The sequence below is a fragment of the Lolium perenne genome, chromosome 7 (assembly GCF_019359855.2).
Source record: "Lolium perenne isolate Kyuss_39 chromosome 7, Kyuss_2.0, whole genome shotgun sequence".
NCBI lineage: Eukaryota > Viridiplantae > Streptophyta > Magnoliopsida > Poales > Poaceae > Lolium > Lolium perenne.
Window position 1 is genome coordinate 94,936,234 of NC_067250.2, and position 21,016 is coordinate 94,957,249.

The 21,016-nt window shown below is 42.1% G+C and overlaps 1 protein-coding gene and 2 long non-coding RNA genes across 3 annotated transcripts; 2 read left to right on the forward strand and 1 right to left on the reverse strand.

Annotated features, from left to right (window-relative positions):
- The first annotated feature begins 406 nt into the window (after window positions 1-406).
- Window positions 407-3,200, forward strand: LOC127316602 (glutamate-1-semialdehyde 2,1-aminomutase, chloroplastic). The gene is made up of 3 exons (XM_051347048.2): window positions 407-647; window positions 1,352-1,525; window positions 1,917-3,200. The coding sequence occupies exons 1-3, from the start codon at window positions 465-467 to the stop codon at window positions 2,982-2,984; spliced, it is 1,425 nt and encodes a 474-aa protein (XP_051203008.1). The 5' UTR covers window positions 407-464; the 3' UTR covers window positions 2,985-3,200.
- Window positions 3,201-4,097: 897 nt separating this feature from the next.
- On the reverse strand, window positions 4,098-8,879 carry LOC127316603 (uncharacterized). Its single transcript, XR_007860502.2, has 2 exons — window positions 8,251-8,879; window positions 4,098-5,738 (listed from the first exon to the last, which is right to left on the reverse strand). It is a non-coding gene; the product is annotated as an uncharacterized lncRNA (long non-coding RNA).
- On the forward strand, window positions 5,734-7,994 carry LOC127316604 (uncharacterized). The gene is made up of 2 exons (XR_007860503.2): window positions 5,734-7,229; window positions 7,271-7,994. It is a non-coding gene; the product is annotated as an uncharacterized lncRNA (long non-coding RNA).
- Window positions 8,880-21,016: the final 12,137 nt, after the last annotated feature.

The following is a 21,016-nucleotide window of genomic DNA, read 5'->3' on the forward strand; positions in this document are numbered from 1 at the left end:
GTATAGGAGGTCCATCGACGTTTGTAACGACGCGTCGGCGTCGCTTGAAGGAGCTCTTGTTGAGCCAGCAGATTTAATCTGGTAAAAAAACAAAACTGAATAAAGAGATAACGCGAACTGGGCCAACCAGTATCGCGTGCGAAGATGTGCGACGCGCTGTAACTGTCGACCTGGTCGGCATATAAGGTTTAGCATTCCGGATGGTGCCCCTCCCCCGCGGGCAAATGGCGTGGACTAAACCGCAGCATATAAACCCGGCCTTCCTAGTTTTCACGTCTAGCACGGGTAAATTCGGCCCATCTAGCACGTAACGGACACTCCCCTATCTTCTCACGAGAAAAAGACGACCTTCTTCTACCGTGGGCCAGGGCCGAGCTTTTTAGACCCAATCCCACCAAACCCCTCGCGAATTCCCTTATCCCCTCCTCATCTTCTTCTCCACGCACGCGACCCACCGAAGCATCATGGCCGGAGCAGCAGCCGCCGCCGCCGCCGCCGCCGTGGCCTCGGGGATCTCGATCCGGACGGTGTCCGCGCCCAGGGCCTCGCGCGCGCCCCGCGCTCGGTCGGTGGTGCGGGCCGCCATCTCCGTCGGCGAGAAGGCCTACACGGTCCACAAGTCCGAGGAGATCTTCAACGCCGCCAAGGTGCTGCCTCCTCCTTTCTCTCTCTTCTTCGCTAGTTTTAGTATCTCGTGTGCTTTTCGGGCTGCGCGGTTGGTTCTGTTAGGTGTTTCTACCGGTGATTTCTCTGTGTGCAATTGCGCGGAGACGTGCGTTCTCTGCCCAATTGGAACTTTCCCCGGGAAGAAATTGGGGCTAATTTGCGTGCTTTTGCATCTGTTTATGCGACTAGAATGCGTTGCATAGGATGAGATTTCAGGTTCAGTTAGGACAAGGTTGGAGACTAGAGGTCTAGGTGCCGCAATGCAAGGTCAACTGTGCCCTTAGATCAGATTGCTACATTTAGACAGACTTAGAACATAAACGCAAAATCAACCAGTTATGTTAAGCTAAGGTATACGATCCCATTTTGCCACAGGATCTTACATCCTCGATGAGCATATAAGGTGGAAGGTCGCCATGGGTAATTGGACTGAAATAATGTACAAAATGGACCATTCCTCTTAGTCATCTTTTGGATCTTAGGACAGTAGTTGAAATCTTTCATTGACATAGGTTGAAATCGTTGGCACAGCCCCATTCTGATGCAAAACTTTAATGAGACGGCACACTCGATCCTCATCTATAACACTGTTACATTCCTTTGTTGTTTGTGATCTTACTCACATTTGATGTTCGTTGCTCCTATCTGTTGTGGATGTTTTACTGGTCGATGTTGGACTTCACAGGAACTGATGCCTGGAGGTGTTAATTCACCAGTCCGTGCCTTCAAGTCAGTTGGCGGGCAGCCCATAGTTTTCGATTCCGTAAAAGGTTCTCACATGTGGGATGTTGATGGGAATGAATACATTGATTATGTTGGTTCATGGGGTCCTGCCATCATTGGTCACGCAGATGATACGGTACATTCTCCTCTCCCTCTACATTTCATAAACTTGTACTACATTGAATATTTCAACCTAATTTATCTGGGCTAATTCTTCTTTGGTACAAAATTTTAACTTTTGTTTCTTCATAGTACTTGGTAATTAAACTAGAAAGGTACAATTTGCTGTTTTTTCACAAAATAAAAAGGTAGAATTAAAGTAGTAATGTGTTGTAATTTTTGTTGCTCAGATCATGTTAACCAAACTGGTCGAATAGCCTAAGCAGATATCTCAGCTGAAGACTTCTGAATGCTCATTGAGTATTGAAATAAAAAAAAACATGTAGCTTGATTTAGAAAAGTTAAGATAAACACTGACTTGACTGTGCTAAACCAAATTGGTGTTACTGTTTTTTTTCTTAATTCAGGTGAATGCTGCACTCATTGAAACTCTGAAGAAGGGAACTAGCTTTGGTGCTCCATGTGCGTTGGAGAATGTGTTGGCTCAGATGGTTATCTCAGCTGTCCCCAGTATTGAGATGGTCCGTTTTGTAAATTCGGGAACAGAAGCCTGCATGGGAGCACTCCGCCTTGTACGTGCATTCACCGGGAGGGAAAAGATTCTGAAGTTTGAAGGCTGTTACCATGGCCATGCTGATTCCTTCCTTGTTAAAGCTGGCAGTGGTGTTGCCACCCTTGGCCTCCCAGATTCCCCTGGAGTCCCCAAGGGAGCCACAGTTGGGACTCTAACAGCACCATATAATGATGCCGAGGCAGTAAAAAAGCTGTTTGAGGATAATAAAGGGGAGATTGCTGCAGTCTTCCTTGAGCCGGTTGTCGGCAATGCTGGCTTCATTCCTCCAACACCTGCTTTCCTAAATGCTCTCCGTGAGGTTACCAAACAAGACGGTGCGCTTCTGGTCTTTGATGAAGTGATGACTGGTTTTCGTTTAGCGTATGGTGGAGCTCAAGAGTATTTTGGAATCACCCCTGATGTGACAACGTTGGGGAAAATTATTGGTGGTGGTCTTCCAGTTGGTGCTTATGGTGGGCGGAAGGACATCATGGAGATGGTTGCTCCAGCAGGGCCGATGTACCAGGCAGGAACCCTCAGTGGAAACCCTTTAGCTATGACTGCTGGAATCCACACGCTCAAGCGTCTGATGGAGCCTGGCACCTATGAATACTTGGACAAGGTCACCGGTGAACTTGTCCAGGGTATATTGGATGCTGGCGCTAAAACAGGGCATGAGATGTGTGGAGGACACATCAGAGGAATGTTTGGATTCTTCTTCGCGAGTGGCCCTGTTTACAACTTTGATGATGCCAAGAAGAGCGATACTGCTAAGTTTGGGAGGTTCCACCGTGGAATGCTTGAAGAAGGTGTATATCTAGCACCGTCCCAGTTCGAGGCAGGCTTTACCAGCTTGGCTCACACCCCCCAGGATATTGAGAAAACTGTTGAGGCTGCAGAAAAAGTTCTTCGACGGATATAGATAACTCAGACTGCAAAACTTTTGAAGCTTTCCCCTGTGTTGTACTCTGCTAGTTCTACCTTGCTAAAGTTTAGTTTTGTATTGTGTTGTGCAGCAGCAGTATATCGTGTCTACTCTAGCGAAATTCTTTTTTCATGAATTAGCATTTGTGGTGATTTTGCATTGCTTTAGAACATCTACAACCTACATTACCAAGTCTTATACCACGTTGAGATCTGGCTTGTTCTTTTTTTTTTTCCCTTTCTTCTCACATATATTCCTGCTATCTGTTTGGTGCATATTTCATCAAGTAAAGCTCTCACCATCCCTTGTATTTTGCATTTGAGATTCATTTTCTGTCTTTCTCTGGATGCTCCCCTTGAACAATATATAGACAGTTTCCAGAGATGCGAAGGTAAGTAAATATACCAGAAACGCCTTCAACATGATATGCCATCTTACCACCTTTTTTTTTATAAAGACCATCTTATCTAGTGGCACATGTCTCCATTTTTTCAGCTACTTTATTCTCTTCACGTTGACACATGCGGACAGCTGTCGCCTCTTCCGATCTTTGTCTCAGGACCACCCTTTAGGTCACCGAAGAGGGCTTTGTAGCGTTGTCAACATCACGTCATCATGTTTTTCTCATGTATGTGTGAGTAATCTGTTGTCGTTATATGGTGGATGTTACTAGGATGAGTGTGATATTGTTTTGTGTTAGTTATATGATCCCTACTTTTGCCATTGTTTCAAAACAATGTTGACACAACTTGCTATTTGTAATTCTTACTGTTACGGCCCAAGTTACACAATCTTATATCTGAACCATATATGCTATTATGATGTTTATACTTATAGATCATCAGAAATTCATGTACTACATACTTTGTACCACCTACCGTAGCTCTGAAATGGCGACCCCGTGGATGACAATGATATCAATAGAGAGGATTAAGTTTTAAGGTATAACATATTTCATTAATCGCAGCGATCTTGTTAAAAGATCTTCTTAATTAGCATTCATTTCATATTTCCTCCGTTTGAAAACAAGTGACCTAAGGACATGTATAATGGTAGGGAAGATATGTCTTCTCTTACTAGTCCACGTCATCTAGAGAAGACGATAAATAGTAATGATACAATGTATTATCTCTTATTTTCATCTCTTACAATAAATGAGAATTAATTATTTTTAGTAGGAAATTATGTGTCTAAAGGAAGACAATTCGTATAATGGAGAAAATAGTCTTCTCTTATATTTCATAAGAGATCATCTCTTAGCTAAGGGAAGACAACCTTCTCTTTATTCATTCTCTCTTCTCCAACTAAGCAAAAATCCTACGTGGCAGCCGTAAGGGAAGGCTGACGTCACCCTATATGCCCTAACTATATCTAGATATGGATTTCGATGTGTAGATGTATCCAGATAAAGTTGAGCCACTTATTTCCAAATGGAGGTTGTTATACCCCTATATAAAAGTTGGATGAATTTACGATTGAATAGCTATGCCACGTACTCTTTTACAACTGTAACAACTGTAGATCCTCAAATTACGTTCATAGATCCCACTCTTCCTCCTTTTTATTCTTTTTTTTTCAGGCGTTAAAGCCAAGTGTTACCGGTTGTGTGCTGGTGGATCTTTTTTTTTTCAGGCTGGCTACCGGTTAGGCTCCCGGTCTTCTGGTCAACCTTCCACCGCTTAATAAGCCACCGATTAGGATCTCTTCCTCCAGATATTTTTTTTCTCTATTTTCATCTAGGCCTTTCTTCTCCAGAGAGATCTCCAAAATTCTTTTCCATGTCCGTCTTCCTCCCCCAAACCACCGCTCACTTTGAACCCTAGCTGACCTCTTCCTTGCCGTCATCTATCTCTAACTGAGCTCCTCCACGACTGCCAGCTGTAGTCAGAGTGAGGTGCTCCTTCCTTGGACGGCGGCGGTCGACTGCAGTGCCGTCCTCTGCTTCATGTCATGAAGGTTGCCGCCCGGGCAATAGTGGTGCCTCCCTCTCCAGCCTAGGTAAGGACCTCTCAACTGCATCTCCGGCGATTTTGTTTTGCCACGTTCTATTCTTTGCTCTTCTAGAGCTGCCTCCCCGATCCATCGGCCCTTCGGTGCTTTTTCCCCCCGCTGCCGCCATGAATTGGCAACATCAACCGTGTGGTGGTGATGGTGGGTCATGGCTGCGAGGATGAACGGCAGCCGCTCCTAATTCTTGATTGACGCGATGTGGGCCTGCCGATTTTGTAGAGCACGACCAAGTCAGCCGCTTCCCATCTCCCTCCTTTTTTGAGGCTACTGGTGATGGACGCGGGAGCCATGTATCGTCGCTGGCGGCAAGGAGCTGTGGAAGAGATCAACTAGGTTCTCCCCGAGGTTGGGCTCGCTTTCATCGATGCCTGAGCTGTAGAGGCATGTTACTGATGGCGCCGCGGGCCAAGCAGTGCCCCGCCCAGAAGGCGACTGAGGATCCCCCGCTGTGCGCGTGAGTGTGTCCCTGGTCACGGTGCAACTAAGACAGCCGTGGCCACGCACCCATCGATTGCCGCCTTGATGCCTGTCCTCCGGCAGAATTGAGGAAGCAGCCTCGCGCAGGGCTAGCGCTACCGAACGCCGAGAGCATGCTTACAGTTCACTTGATCCAGGCCTTTGATGGATGGACATTGTGTTGGTGGCTGCCGACCGGATTGTCCTGCTTCTGCGTTGTGGTTGTTGGCATAGAGCCATAGATAACCAAACAATGGAGATGGACAACGCCAGTTCCAGCCGGACCTGCAGCATTGTAACAAGTTTCAGTGAGGTGTTTGGTATTGCAAGTTTCCAATCAGCCGGACCTGCAGCATTGTAACAAGTTTCAGTGAGGTGTTTGGTATTGCAAGTTTCCAATCTTTCTTTTATGGTGACCTCAGATTTTGAGTACTGGAAAGAACCATCTGTAAACGATTGCTGTTGGATTCAAGGTCATAAACTAAGGTAAATCCATGCCATTGGTAAATTATTTCTCTTTTTATTTTCCATATTGCAGCATTTGTACATATATGTATTTCTAATAGGTTCACTTTTTTTCTTCCATCGTTTGTTTACATATGATAGCTCTGATTTTGAAACAATATAGAAGTAATTGTCCAGTATGCATCTTCAAAGTGTTGCAACAACCTACTTTCTGTAATATGTGGTTCAGTTCATGAATTTGCTGACAGAACCTGTACCTAGGGAAGTACGTAACACATCATCAGGCCCAACGCTCTACCTAAGAGGAGGCCGATCTATAGCTTTGTGAAGTATAGCTTATTCTTCGTATGGTTGGAACTTATTTGATTTATTGTTTGATCTCTTCAACTGTTGAACCCAGGTAGCCAACTTTGAGAAGATACGAGGAGATAACAACTAGACAAGAGAAGTAAAGCTACCGTAATAATCTGCATTAGATTCCTTGAAATACAAAATGATAGGATAAATTACGAGGATTTTTATGAGAGTCATAGCAAACTGGAATTTAATACGTACAACGGCGTACCTAAAAATACAATAGTACTATAACTTATATTTCGAAGAATAATGTTTCCTGAAGTCCTCTAGAGCACATACGAAAATTCAGGTCAAATCCTCAAGGTACTATTCCAAATTACGAAATTGAGAAATCAAATATGAGAACTTTGGCTTACAAAATAGGGAAATCAAATGTGAGAGTTTCGTCTAGGACTGCTCCAAACTACACTAGCAAATCTTTGATACCGTAGCACATTTCAAGTTATCACTATTTGCACCGTCTATCCAAAATAATAAATTAATTAATCATCTTTTACCCCAAATAGTATCTACTATCTGAAGCAATCACAGAACATGATCAAATTTAGGTCTTTTCTATCTAACAGATCATACCACAATAAGCTACTATGTATTACTGGAAATATAGGATTAGTATGAAAATATGGGCCTAGCACACGATCAATGCCACTATTACGGGGAGGAACCATGCAAAGCTCTGTACGAGAGAAATTTGAGTTTTTGGCACATTTGTACTTTCGGATAACCAAATGGTAAAATAGCAGTAATATATATCCATGTGTATTTATTTCCCCTGCTCTCCCTCAAAATAGTTAGTTATTTTCAGCAACTGATGCTATTTTCCCTGGAGAGCATACAAGTCCTGAATTGATGATTTGATAATATTTGGCCAGCGCTGATCCAAGGTGGCCTTATTATTTATAATTTATTTTTTCTATTATTTTAACAGTTGATGCTTATGTATTTTATTGCAAGGTCTATGTTGCTTAGTTGATGCTTATGTATTTTATTGCAAGGTCTATGTTGCTTACTTTTCAGTTGAGTTTTTCCATTTTCACAGAACATTGGCTGAAATAGTCAGCTGTTATGTTATATTGTATATAAGCTAACCGAGGCGGAAAGGTAGTTCATCCATTCCTTTACTTTTTTTTCCACTAAAGATAGTGCTAGAAATCGATCAACAGCTAATTATGATGTAACTTTAGTGGGCATCTCAAATTATTTGACACTATTACCTTAAATCCATAAAAAAACTCAGTTAAGATGCATATACAGTAGAATATAATCACAGAACTATCAAATTTATTATGAGAGAATGTGGTACTTAACACTTTCAATTCTGATGTGCTTTGGTATATTTGGTTGTTGACAAACAAATTCTGGTTTTAGAAAAGAAACTGGACAAGCATTGATATAATCTGGAACAAGGTGGTGGCAAACGTTAGAACATGACCAGTGCTTTGCAAGCATTCTCACACTTCAGTGTTGGTCAACATGCTGCTGCTGGCAGAAACAAGGGTTGAGTCGTTACAGATTGGCTAGATATGAACTATGCAGGCTTCATGAAGATGTTTAAGCGCTCCCCTCCTCTAGATTAGCTTTTCAGCTGATTCTCCTTAGTCCTTATATCCCATCTGTGCTTCGCTCAATGGTTGAGTTTCAAAATTGTAATTGAATGATGTATGAGACCTATTATGGTTGCATGTCAATGGAACCAGGGGGCAATCCCTATTCTAAAAATACCACTGGCCTAGACGGGTTCAAGCACAATGTCTCCGATGACCTCCAAAGGTGCACCGAATCCTGGGATCGATTCTCGCTTTTAGTTTCGTGGATGAATTGGGATTCTCTTTTTCTACCGCCTTCTGTTCTTGATTTTGGAAAGGAAAACAAATTTGAGGGCTGGGTTCCTCCCAGTTTGGAGAATTTGTTGAGATAGATTCATGAAGAACAACACATCTAAGCTAGAAAAACAGAAGACGAAAACAGAATGCACCTTCTGAATTGGCTTTTACTGCTGCATATTTTGGTTATCCGCAGCTCGTGTGGTTCCTTGACGGCACTCATCCGAGCAATAGTCCGTCAGGCTGGACTGGGTTTGGGCTACTGCTGCCTGCCGGCGGCTGCCCATGTCCCGCTCCTTTTCCTCCATCTCCAGCGCCGCTTTTCACGGCTCTGGTCTACCAAAAAAGATGGCTTCTTCCTATTGCTCGCAATGGCGCCGCACCATGTCTCCCCGCCAGCAGGGCATGGGACGACCACCGCATCCGGCCACGACCGGCCATGCCAGCACGACGCGCTCTCTTTGGCGTTGACTGCATCTACCTTCTTGGCCCTTGAGCTGCACACATGAAGGATGCAGCTGAGAGCCTCGCCGGCACTGTGCGCTCAAGCTTTCAGCCACCAAAGCATGCTGGCCATGGACATTGGCGCCGTCAGCGGTGAGCCCATGACCACCTCTGCGAGCCGATCCCCGTCTGCTTGGGCCGCCTCTCCAAGGCCGCCGTGCTCACTGTGACAACAGATTTCGATGGCCATGCCACCGTGGGTGGGATCTTAGAGAGAGGGGAAAGAGGATAAGAGCATCCCCACTCGTTGGGCTCCCCACGTCCAAATCCGGCGAAATTTTTCGTTCGGATTGGATCAACTTTTGGCATGGGGGCAGTATATTTTCAGTCGTGTGCTCCCCAAGCGGCGTTTCTCGGGGAAAAAGAGGATGGCCCGAGGAGTCCGGATGAAAGAGGAGACACGTGGGCGTGGGCGGTTGGTTTTGCTCCATCCGGAGTCCCCGAGAGATCCCCGGGAAACCGAGGATGGCCCGGGGAGTCCGGACGAAATTAGGCCATTTTCCGGACGAAAATGAGAACCTGGGGGCGCGACTGGACCGTTTTTCGCCGTTCGGATGTAAAAAATGGCTCGTGGGGGGCTTCTCGGGGAGACGAGTGGAGATGCTCTAAGGGTGAAATGGCAGCTAGAGTCGGGAAACAGCCAGTGGTGGGTCGCTGTAGGCCTACAAGCTAAAAAAGTAAGGACTTAGTTTGGCATGCTATCACTCTGCTATCTAGTCTCTAGTACAAATAAACTTGTCATACTACTAGATAATAATTTTGTGTGCCATCTTGTTTTTCAAAAGCTACATTATTGACTTGTTTCTCTGACTTGGCATGACGCTCACATATGGAATGCTGAACATATTGGTTTGCGTTCCCTCTTATACAAGTTCACATGTGATCTCACTATATTATGTATCTGGTCCATCCTAAGCTCCAGCATTAACTATCCTCTATGTGTTGCTCATTACAAGTTTATATCCCGAAATATCTTGATTTGCATCCCCTTCACTATAAGTTCAGGAGTATTATTTAGTTCACGGTCAATTTGAAGTAATTGCAATTGGCACATGTTGGTTCACATTCCCTCCTCTTTAGCTTTTGTCATCGTAACTTCTATTTTTGGTTTACATTCCCTGCTCTGTAGATGTAGCCATTATAACTTCATCTTGCTCAGTCGTTGTTACAAAATTTATAGCCTGCTACTATGTTGTTCATGCCAATTTTATACTCGCTGAACATGTTGGTTTGCATGGGACTCGACAGTAGTAAGTCTGCTGTTTCATTCTAACGAGCTCTGTTATATTGCATGTTGGTATGCGGCATGCACTCTTTGTTTGCTTATTGTGCGCATTACAATGATCTTGTTATAACGACGAAATGATGAGTTCAAAATTCTTTGGCAAACAATATTGTAGTGTCTTTGCCTTTCCATTGTTGTTGTCTTAACTTGTAATGTCTTTGTTTCAGATATAGGTGATACATGGACAACTTAAAAGATTGCCGAATCGCTTCATTGTATTGCTAGGTTTACTGGGTTCTGTAATATTTTTTCAAAGCCTTGCAGCTGATGTAATATTTAGTTAGTTTTTATAGTTCTTTCGCGCATTTTTTCTATGGTGCTTGTGGTAGGTGAGGCTATCCGACAGAAATCATGTGCTGCGTAAATATTCTCAGTATCTTTCTATGTTCTGTGCAATCTAAATCACAAATTCCCATCACTTAAACGGCCCAATTAAGCGAAATCACATATGTGTCGGCCTGCAAAATCCTACAGCGCCTATCATGCCGGCATATAAACAGCAACTAAATGGGCTGGCCCACTTACTTATTGGGCCAGCCCACTTGCCTTAAGGTGGACCCCACACACTAACTAGGCCGGGCCTCTAACAGAAAAGTGGGACCACGTGCTTATTGGGCCAACCCATTTGGTAACTAGGCCGGCCCTTTAGCAGGAAAGTGGGCCCCACAAGCTTATTGGGATGGCCCGATAACTCGTTGGGCCAGCCCACCTGCTTAACGGTGGACCCCGCGTACTAACTGGGCCAGCCCGTTAGCACGATAGTGGCCCCCACAAACTTATTGGGCCGGCCCACTAACGTGTTGGGCCAGCCCAATTGCTTTTATTGTGGACCCCACATACTAACTGAGCCGGCCCGTCAGCAGGAAAGTGGACCCCACATGTTTACTGGGCCAGCTCGCCAACCTGTTGGGCCAGCCCACTTGCTTTATGTTGGACCCCACTTACTAACTGGGCCGGTCCGGTTACACGAACAGTGGGCCCCTCCTGCTTATTGGGCCGGCCCACTATTTTGTTGGGCCAGCCCACTTGCTATATGGTGGGCCCCACATACTAAATGGGCCGGCCCTTTAACAGGAAAGTGGGACCCACCTGTGTTTTTTGGGCCGGCCCACTAGCTTGTTGGGCCAGCCCACTTGATCTATGGTGGACCCCACTTACTAAATGGGCCGGCCCGATAGCAGGAAAGTGGGACCCACAGGCTAATTGGGCCGGCCCACTAACTTCTTGGGTCGGCCCACTAACTTCTTGGGCCGGCCCACTTGCTTTATGGTGGACCCCACTTGTCAAATGGGTCGGCCCAATAACAGGAAAGTTGGCCCCACATGTCTTGTGGGCCGGCCCTTTTGCCTGTTGACCGGTCAAACGAGTGCATTCGGCCCGGCCCACATGCTTAGTGGGCTGGCCCATTTAACTTTTGACCAGTCAACCTTAGAGGTTAGGCCCGGCCCACGTAACTAATGGACCAGCCCAGCTATATAGTTGACCGGTCAAACTAAGTCAGCTGGCCCGGCCGGCAAACTAAATGGGCCGGCCCGCTTAAGGCGTGGCAGGCCTCGTGTGGGCTGATACGTCTCAAACGTATCTATAATTTCTTATGTTCCATGCTAGTTATATGACAATACTCACATGTTTTATATACACTTTACATCATTTTGATGCATTTTCCGGCACTAACCTATTAACAAGATGCCGAAGCGCCAGTTCCTGTTTTTTGCTCTTTTTGGTTTCAGAAATCCTACACAGGAAATATTCTCGGAATTGGACGAAACAAAAGCCCACGGTCTTATTTTCCACGGAGCCTTCCAGAAGTCTGAAGAGGAGACGAAGAAGGGACGCGAGGTGGCCACACCCTAGGGCGGCGCGGTGGGGCCCCTGGCCGCGCCGGCCTTTGGGGTGGGCCCCTCTGGCGCCCCCCGACTCTGCCCCTTCGCCTATTTATTCTCTCCGTCGCGAAAACCCTATTACCGAGAGCCACGATACGAGAAAAGTTCCAGAGACGCCGCCGCCGCCAATCCCATCTCGGGGGATTCAGGAGATCGCCTCCGGCACCCTGCCGGAGAGGGGAATCATCACCGGAGGACTCTACATCATCATGCCCGCCTCCGGATTGATGCGTGAGTAGTTCATCCTTGGACTATGGGTCCATAGCAGTAGCTTGATGGTTGTCTTCTCCTCTTCTGCTATCATGTTTAGATCTTGTGAGCTGCCTATCATGATCAAGATCATCTATTTGTAATGCTACATGTTATGTTTGTTGGGATCCGATGAATATGGAATACTATGTCAAGTTGATTATTGATCTATCATATATGTGTTGTTTATGATCTTGCATGCTCTCCGTTGCTAGTAGAGGCTCTGGCCAAGTTGATACTTGTGACTCCAAGAGGGAGTATTTATGCTCGATAGTGGGTTCATGCCTCCATTGAATCTGGGACAGTGATAGAAAGTTCTAAGGTTATGGATCTGCTGTTGCCACTAGGGATAAAACATCAATGCTTTGTCTAAGGATATTTGTGTTGATTACATTACGCACCATACTTAATGCAATTGTCTGTTGTTTGCAACTTAATGTTTTGGAAGGGTGCGGATGCTAACCCGAAGGTGGACTTTTTAGGCATAGATGCATGCTGGATAGCGGTCTATGTTCTTTGTCGTAATGCCCTAAGTAAATCTCATATTAGTCATCATGATATGTATGTGCATTGTTATGCCCTCTCTATTTGTCAATTGCCCAACTGTAATTTGTTCACCCAACATGCTATTTATCTTATTGGAGAGACACCACTAGTGAACTGTGGACCCCGGTCCATTCTTTTACATCTGAAATACAATCTACTGCAATCATTGTTCTCTGCTGTTCCTTGCAAACAAACATCATTCTCACACCATACGTTTAATCCTTTGTTTACAGCAAGCCGGTGAGATTGACAACCTCACTATTAAGTTGGGGCAAAGTATTTTGATTGTGTTGTGCAGGTTCCACGTTGGCACCGGAATCCCTGGTGTTGCGCCGCACTACACTCCTTCACCAACAACCTTCACGTGGCCTTCATCTCCTACTGGTTCGATAACCTTGGTTTCTTACTGAGGGAAAACTTGCTGCTGTACGCATCACACCTTCCTCTTGGGGTTCCCAACGGACGTGTGCTTCACGTGTTATCAAGCTCTTTTTCTGGCGCTGTTGCTGGGGAGATCAAGACACGCTGCAAGGGGAGTCTCTCACATCCAATCTCTTTACTTTGTTTATTGTCTTGCTTTACTTTATTTTATTTTCTGTCTTGTTTGCTTTCTTTATATCAAAAACACACAAAAAAAATAGTTACTTGCATTTACTTTATTTAATTCAGTTTGCTTAGTTTATTTTTATTACTGTTAAAGTGAATACTCCTGAGAACACTAAGTTGTGTGATTTCACTAGCACCAATAATAATGATTTTATATGCACTCCTATTGCTCCACCTGCTACTACAGCAGAATTTTATGAAATTAAACCTGCTTTACTAAATCTTGTTATGAGAGAGCAATTTTCTGGTGTTAGTTCTGATGATGCTGCTGCCCATCTTAATAATTTTGTTCAACTTTGTGAAATGCAAAAGTATAAGGATGTAGATGGAGACATTATAAAACTGAAATTGTTTCCTTTCTCCTTAAGAGGAAGAGCTAAAGATTGGTTGCTATCTTTGCCTAAGAATAGTATTGATTCATGGACTAAATGTAAAGATGCTTTCATTGGTAGATATTATCCTCCTGCTAAAATTATATCTTTGGGAAGTAGTATTATGAATTTTAAGCAATTGGATAATGAACATGTTGCTCAAGCATGGGAAAGAATGAAATCTTTGGTAAAGAATTGCCCTACCCATGGACTAACTACTTGGATGATCATCCAAACGTTTTATGCAGGATTGAATTTTTCTTCACGGAACCTATTGGATTCAGCTGCTGGAGGTACTTTTATGTCCATCACTTTGGGTGCCGCAACAAAGCTTCTTCATGATATGATGATCAACTACTCTGAATGGCACACTGAAAGGACTCCTCAAGGTAAGAAGGTAAATTCTGTTGAAGAAACCTCTTCTTTGAGTGATAAGATTGATGTTATTATGTCTATGCTTGTTAATGGTAGATCGAATGTTGATCCTAATAATGTTCCTTTAGCTTCATTGGTTGCTCAAGAAGAGCATGTTGATATGAACTTCATTAAAAGTAACAATTTCAACAACAATGCTTATAGGAATAATTTTGGTAACAACTATAGGCCATATCCTTCTAATAATGGTAATGGTTATGGTAATTCCTATGGTAATTCTTACAACAATAGTAGGAGTGTACCCTCTGGTCTTGAAGTCATGCTTAAAGAATTCATTAGTACACAAACTGCTTTTAACAAATCTGCTGAGGAAAAGCTTGGTAAAATTGATGTTCTTGCTTCTAAGGTTGATAGTCTTGCTGCTGATGTTGATCTTTTAAAATTGAAAGTTATGCCTAATGAAGATAAAGATATTAAGTCATTTGCTACAACAAACGCTATCCAAGTTCGAATTAATGAAAATATTAGATTGATGGCTGAATTGCATGCTAGGTGGGAAAGAGAAGAAAAACTTGCTAAAGAGAATAATGTAGCTAAAGTTTGGACTATAACCACCACTAGTAATGTTAATGCTTCACATGTTGCTAAACCTCCTACTATCAATGGTAAAATAATTGGTGTTGGCTGATGTCTACGCACGCTTCTATTCCTGTAGACAGTGTTGGGCCTCCAAGAGCAGAGGTTTGTAGAACAGCAGCAAGTTTCCCTTAAGTGAATCACCCAAGGTTTATCGAACTCAGGGAGGTAGAGGTCAAAGATATCCCTCTCAAGCAACCCTGCAATTAAGATACAAGAAGTCTCTTGTGTCCCCAACACACCTAATACACTTGTCAGATGTATAGGTGCACTAGTTCGGCGAAGAGATAGTGAAATACAAGTAGTATGGATGTATATGAGTGGTAATAGCAATCTGAATAAAATATGGCAGCGAGTAAACATGCTCAGATGAAAAAGCTCAAAACTAATGAAAGTTGCGTACATATCTAAGGATCACGCATGAAAATTGGCAGATTTTTTTGATTCTTCTACAGAGAGATCTACTCAAATTCGTGACAGGTAGAAATCTGTTTCTGCGCAGCAATCCAAATCTAGTATCAACTTTACTATTAGAGACTTTACTTGGCACAACAATGCAATAAAGTAAAGATAAGGAGAGATTGCTACAGTAGTAACAACTTCCAAGACTCAACAAAACAGTAATAAAAACATACATGGGTTATCTCCCAAGAAGTGCTTTCTTTATAGCCATTAAGATGGGCTCAGTAATTTTAATGATGCTCGCGCAAAAAATAAGAGTTGAAGCAAAATGGAGCATCAAAAGCAAATAAGAAACACTTTTAAGTCTAACCCACTTCCTATGAAAAGGAATCTTGTAAATAAACAAGTCATGTAAGCATAATGCAACAAGCATAGAAAGGCAACACAAGCGCAACTTCAAGATTCTCAACATAAAGAGGGGAAACTTAATATTATTAAGATGCATATAACCATGTTTCCCTCTCTCATAATAACTTTCAGTAGCATCATGAACAAACTCAACAATATAACTATCACATGAAACATTCTTATCATGAGCTACACGCATAAAATTATTACTCTCCACATAAGCATAGTCATTACTATTAATTGTAGTGGGAGCAAATTCAATAAGATAGCTATCATTATTATTGTCATCACCATAATCATCATATATAGGAGGCATATTGTAATCATAATTAATTTTCTCCTCAATAGTAGGTGGACTGAAAATATCATATTCATCATTGTAATCATCATAAATTGCAGGCATGGTATAATCATAATAAACTTTATCCTCCATAGTAGGTGGCACTAAAATACCACTATCATTATAATCATCATAAATGGGAGGCAAAGTATCATCAAAGAAAATTTTCTCCTCAAAACTTGGGGGACTAAAAATATCACAACCAGCTTCCCCAAGCTTAAATTCTTCCATAGCATTAGCAATAATAGTATTCAAAGAGTTCATGCTAATAACATTGCTACAACTATTTTGCAAACAAAGTTCCATGGGTTTTTTAATTCTCTCTTCAAACACATCATGTCCTAATTCAATATAAAGTTCATAAAGATCTCTAGTTTTTTGTTGTTTTCCATTAAGCCTAACTAGTGAAAATAAAAACAAGAAACAAAAGATATAATTGCAGGATCTAAAGGAAATAGCTTCGAGCACTCACACACTGGCAACAGTGCTAGGAAATAGCTTAGTAGTCGGAGGATGTGAATACCTTTTACCTTACCTCCCCGGCAACAGCGCCAGAAAATAGCTTGATGTCTACGCACGCTTCTATTCCTGTAGACAGTGTTGGGCCTCCAAGAGCAGAGGTTCGTAGAACAGCAGCAAGTTTCCCTTAAGTGAATCACCCAAGGTTTATCGAACTCAGGGAGGTAGAGGTCAAAGATATCCCTCTCAAGCAACCCTGCAATTAAGATACAAGAAGTCTCTTGTGTCCCCAACACACCTAATACACTTGTCAGATGTATAGGTGCACTAGTTCGGCGAAGAGATAGTAAAATGCAAGTGATATAGATGAATATGAGTGGTAATAACAATCTGAAATAAATATGGCAGCAAGTAAACATGCAGTAGAACAGTAAATAAACGGTGATTCAATGCTTAGAAACAAGGTCTAGGGATCATACTTTCACTAGTGGACACTCTCAACAATGATCACATAAATAAATAACTTCTCTTCACTTGTGCTACTTTCAAACACTCTCTTGTTGGATAACAAACACCATTCATTGTGTAGGGCTATAAAAGCACACCTCAAGCCGGAGTAAACAAGCTCCACAACGTCCGGAGTTCATATTAAAAGTAACCTCTAGAGTGCATAATAGACCGTTGCAATTTAGACCGAGTACTAACATAGCATACACACTGTCACCAATAGCTATGAAAGGGGGAATAGATCGCATCAATACTATCATAGTAATAGTTAACTTCATAATCTACAAGGGATTACAATCATAACCTACACCAAGTACTACATGATGCACACACTGTCACCTTTACATCATGGAGGAGGAATAGACTACTTTAATAACATCACTAGAGTAGCACATAGATTAATAGTGATACAAAGCTCATGATCACATAAAGATCACATGGGAGAGAGAGATGAACCACATAGCTACCGGTAGAGCCCTCAGCCTCGGGGGAGAACTACTCCCTCCTCATCATGGGAGACAGGAACGGCGATGAAGATGGCGGTGGTGTCGATGGAGATGACTCCGGGGGCAATTCCCCGTCCCGGCGGCGTGCCAGAACAGAGACTTCTGTCCCCCGAAATGGAGTTTCGCGATGGCGGCGGCGTCCCTGGAGTTTCGTCAATTGTTGTAAGGTTTTTACGTCGCGAGGGATTATATAGGCGAAGAGGCGGCGCAAGGGGGTGCCTGGGGGGCCCACACCACACCTGGGCGCGCCCCCCTCCTAGGCTGCGCCGCCCTATGGTCTGGAGGCCCTGGGCCTCTTCTCCGTCTCTCCTTCGGTGTTCTGGTCCGTCCCGGTAAAATAAGATGTTTGGCTTTTGTTTCGTCGAATTCCGAGAATATTGCCCGAACAGCTTTTCTGGAACCAAAAACAGCAGAAAACAGGAACTTGCGCTTCAGCATCTTGTTAATAGCTTAGTGCCGGAAAATGCATCAAAACGATATAAAGTATGAATAAAACATGTAGGTATTGTCATAAATCTAGCATGGAACATAAGAAATTATAGATACGTTGGAGACGTATCAAGCATCCCCAAGCTTAGTTCCTACTCGCCCTCGAGTAGGTAAACGATAACAAGGATAATTTCTTAGGTGACATGCTTCCAACATGATCTTGATCAATACTATTGTAAATCATATGAGATGAATGAAGTGATTCAAACCAATGGTAAAGATAATGACTAAACAACTGAATCATATAGCAAAGACTTTTCATGAATAGTAATTTCAAGACAAGCATCAATAAGTCTTGCATAAGAGTTAACTCATAAAGCAATAGATTCTTAATAGAAGGTTTTGAAGCAACACAAAGGAAGATATAAGTTTCAGTAGTTGCTTTCAACTTCAACATGTATATCTCATGCATAATTATCAACACAAAGTAATATGATGAATGCAAATAAGCAAGTATGTAAGAATCAATGCACAATTGACACAAATGTTTGCTTCTAAGATAGAAAGGAGTAGGTAAACTGACTCAACATAAAATAAAAGAAAGGCCCTTCGCAAAGGGAAGCAGGGATTAAATCATGTGCTAGAGCTTTTTAAGTTTTGAAATCATATAGAGAGCATACAAATAAAGTTTTGAGAGGTGTTTGCTGTGGTCAACGAATGGTAATGGGCACTCTAACTACCTCATCAACCAGACTTTCAAGAGCGGCTCCCATGAAGGACGTTATCTCTACCAGCAAGGTAGATCATCCCTCTTCTCTTTTGATTACACACGTATTTTAGTTTTATTTATAGATGACACTCCTCCCAACCTTTTGCTTTCACAAGCCACGGCTAACCGAATCCTCGGGTGCCTTCCAACATTTCACATACCATGAAGGAGTGTCTATTTGCAAAATTAAGTTGCTTACTGATGAATCAGGGCAAAACATGTGAAGAGAATTATTAGTGAAGGTTAATTAATTGGGGCTGGGAACCCCGTTGCCAGCTCTTTTTGCAAAATTATTGGATAAGCGGATATGCCACTAGTCCATTGGTGAAAGTCTGTCAAGAGTAAATGACAAGGTTGATAGATAAAACACCACATACTTCCTCATGAGCTATAAAACATTGACACAAATAAGAGATAATAACTTTTGAATTGTTTAAAGGTAGCACATGAAGTATTTACTTGGAATGGCAGAAAAATACCACATAGTAGGTAGTTACGGTGGACACAAATGGCATAGGTTTTGGCTCAAGGTTTTGGATGCACGATAAGCATTCCCTCTCGGTACAAGGCTTTGGCTAGCAAGGTTGTTTGAAGCAAACACAAGTATGAACCGGTACAACAAAACTTACATAAGAACATATTGCAAGCATTATAAAACTTTACACTGTCTTCCTTGTTGCTCAAACACTTTTACCAGAAAATATCTAGACCTTAGAGAGACCAATCGTGCAAACCAAATTTCAACAAGCTCTACGGTAGTTCTCCACTAATAGGTTTAAACTACATGATGCATGAGCTTAAACATGATCTACTTGAGAGCTCAAAACAATTGCCAAGTACCAAATTATTCAAGACAATATACCAATTACCACATGAAGCATATTCTGTTTCCAACCAAATAGCAATGAAGCAGCTTTCAACTTTAGCCATGAATATTAAAGTAAAACGAAGAACACAAGTGTTCATATGAAAAAGCGGAGCATGTCTCTCTCCCACACATGGATTACTAGGATCCGAATTTATTCAAACACAAACAAAAATAAAAGCACACAGACACTCCAAGTAAAGCACATAAGATGTGATGGAATAAAAATATAGTTTCACTAGAGGTGACCTGATAAGTTGTCGATGAAGAAGGGGATGCCTTGGGCATCCCCAAGCTTAGATGCTTGAGTCTTCTTGAAATATGCAGGGATGAACCACGGGGGCATCCCCAAGCTTAGACTTTTCACTCTTCTTGATCATATTATATCATCCTCCTCTCTTGACCCTTGAAAACTTCCTCCACACCAAACTCAAAATAAACTCATTAGAGGGTTAGTGCATAATCAAAAATTCACATGTTCAGAGAGGACACAATCATTCTTAACACTTCTGGACATTACCCAAAGCTACTGAAAGTTAATGGAACAAAGAAATCCATTCAACACAGTAAAAGAGGCAATGTGAAATAAAAGGCAGAATCTATCAAAACAGAACAGTCCGTAAAGACGAATTTTTTTGAGGCAATTAACATGCTCAGATGAAGAAGCTCAAATTGAATGAAAGTTGCGTACATATCTGATGAACATGCATGAATTTTGGAAGATTTTTTAGAGTCTCCTACAGAGAGATCTACTCAAATTCGTGACAGCTAGAAATCTGTTTCTGCGCAGAAATCCAAATCTAGTATCAACTTTACTATCAAATACTTTACTTGGCACAACAATGCAATAAAATAAAAATAAGGAGAGATTGCTACAGTAGTAACAACTTCTAAGACACAACAAAACAGTAGCAAAATAAAACATGGGTTATCTCCCAAGAAGTGCTTTCTTTATAGCCATTAAGATGGGCTCAGTAATTTTAATAATGCTCTCATGAAAATAGAAAATGAAGCAAAAAGAGCATCAAGAAGCAAATTCAAAACAAATTTAAGCCTAACCCGCTTCCTATGCATAGGAATCTTGTACACAAATAAATTCATGAAGAACAAAGTGACAAGCATAGGAAGATAAAACACGAGTAACTTCAAAATTTTCAGCATGTAGAGAGGTGTTTTAGTACCATGAAAATTTCTACAACCATATTTTCCTCTCTCATAATAATTTCCAATAGCATCATGAACAAACTCAACAATATAACTATCACATAAAGCATTCTTATTCACATGCATAAAAGTATCATTACTCTCCACATAAGCATAATTAATTTTATTAGTAATAGTGGGAGTAAAACTATCACAACCATCATTATAATCATCATAAATTGCAGGCATGGTATAATCATAATAAACTTTATCCTCCATAGTAGGTGGCACCAAAATACCACTATCATTATAATCATCATAAATGGGAGGCAAAGTATCATCAAAGAAAATTTTCTCCTCCATGCTTGGGGGACTAAAAATATCATACTCATCAAAACCAGCTTCCCCAAGCTTAAATTCTTCCATAGCATTAGCAATAATAGTGTTCAAAGAGTTCATGCTAATAACGTTGCTACAACTATTTTGCAAACAAAGTTCCATGGGTTTTTTTAATTCTCTCTTCAAATACATCATGTCCTAATTCAATATAAAGTTCATAATGATCTCTATTTTTTTTGTTGTTTTCCATTAAGCCTAACTAGTGAAAATAAAAACAAGAAACAGAAAGATATAAT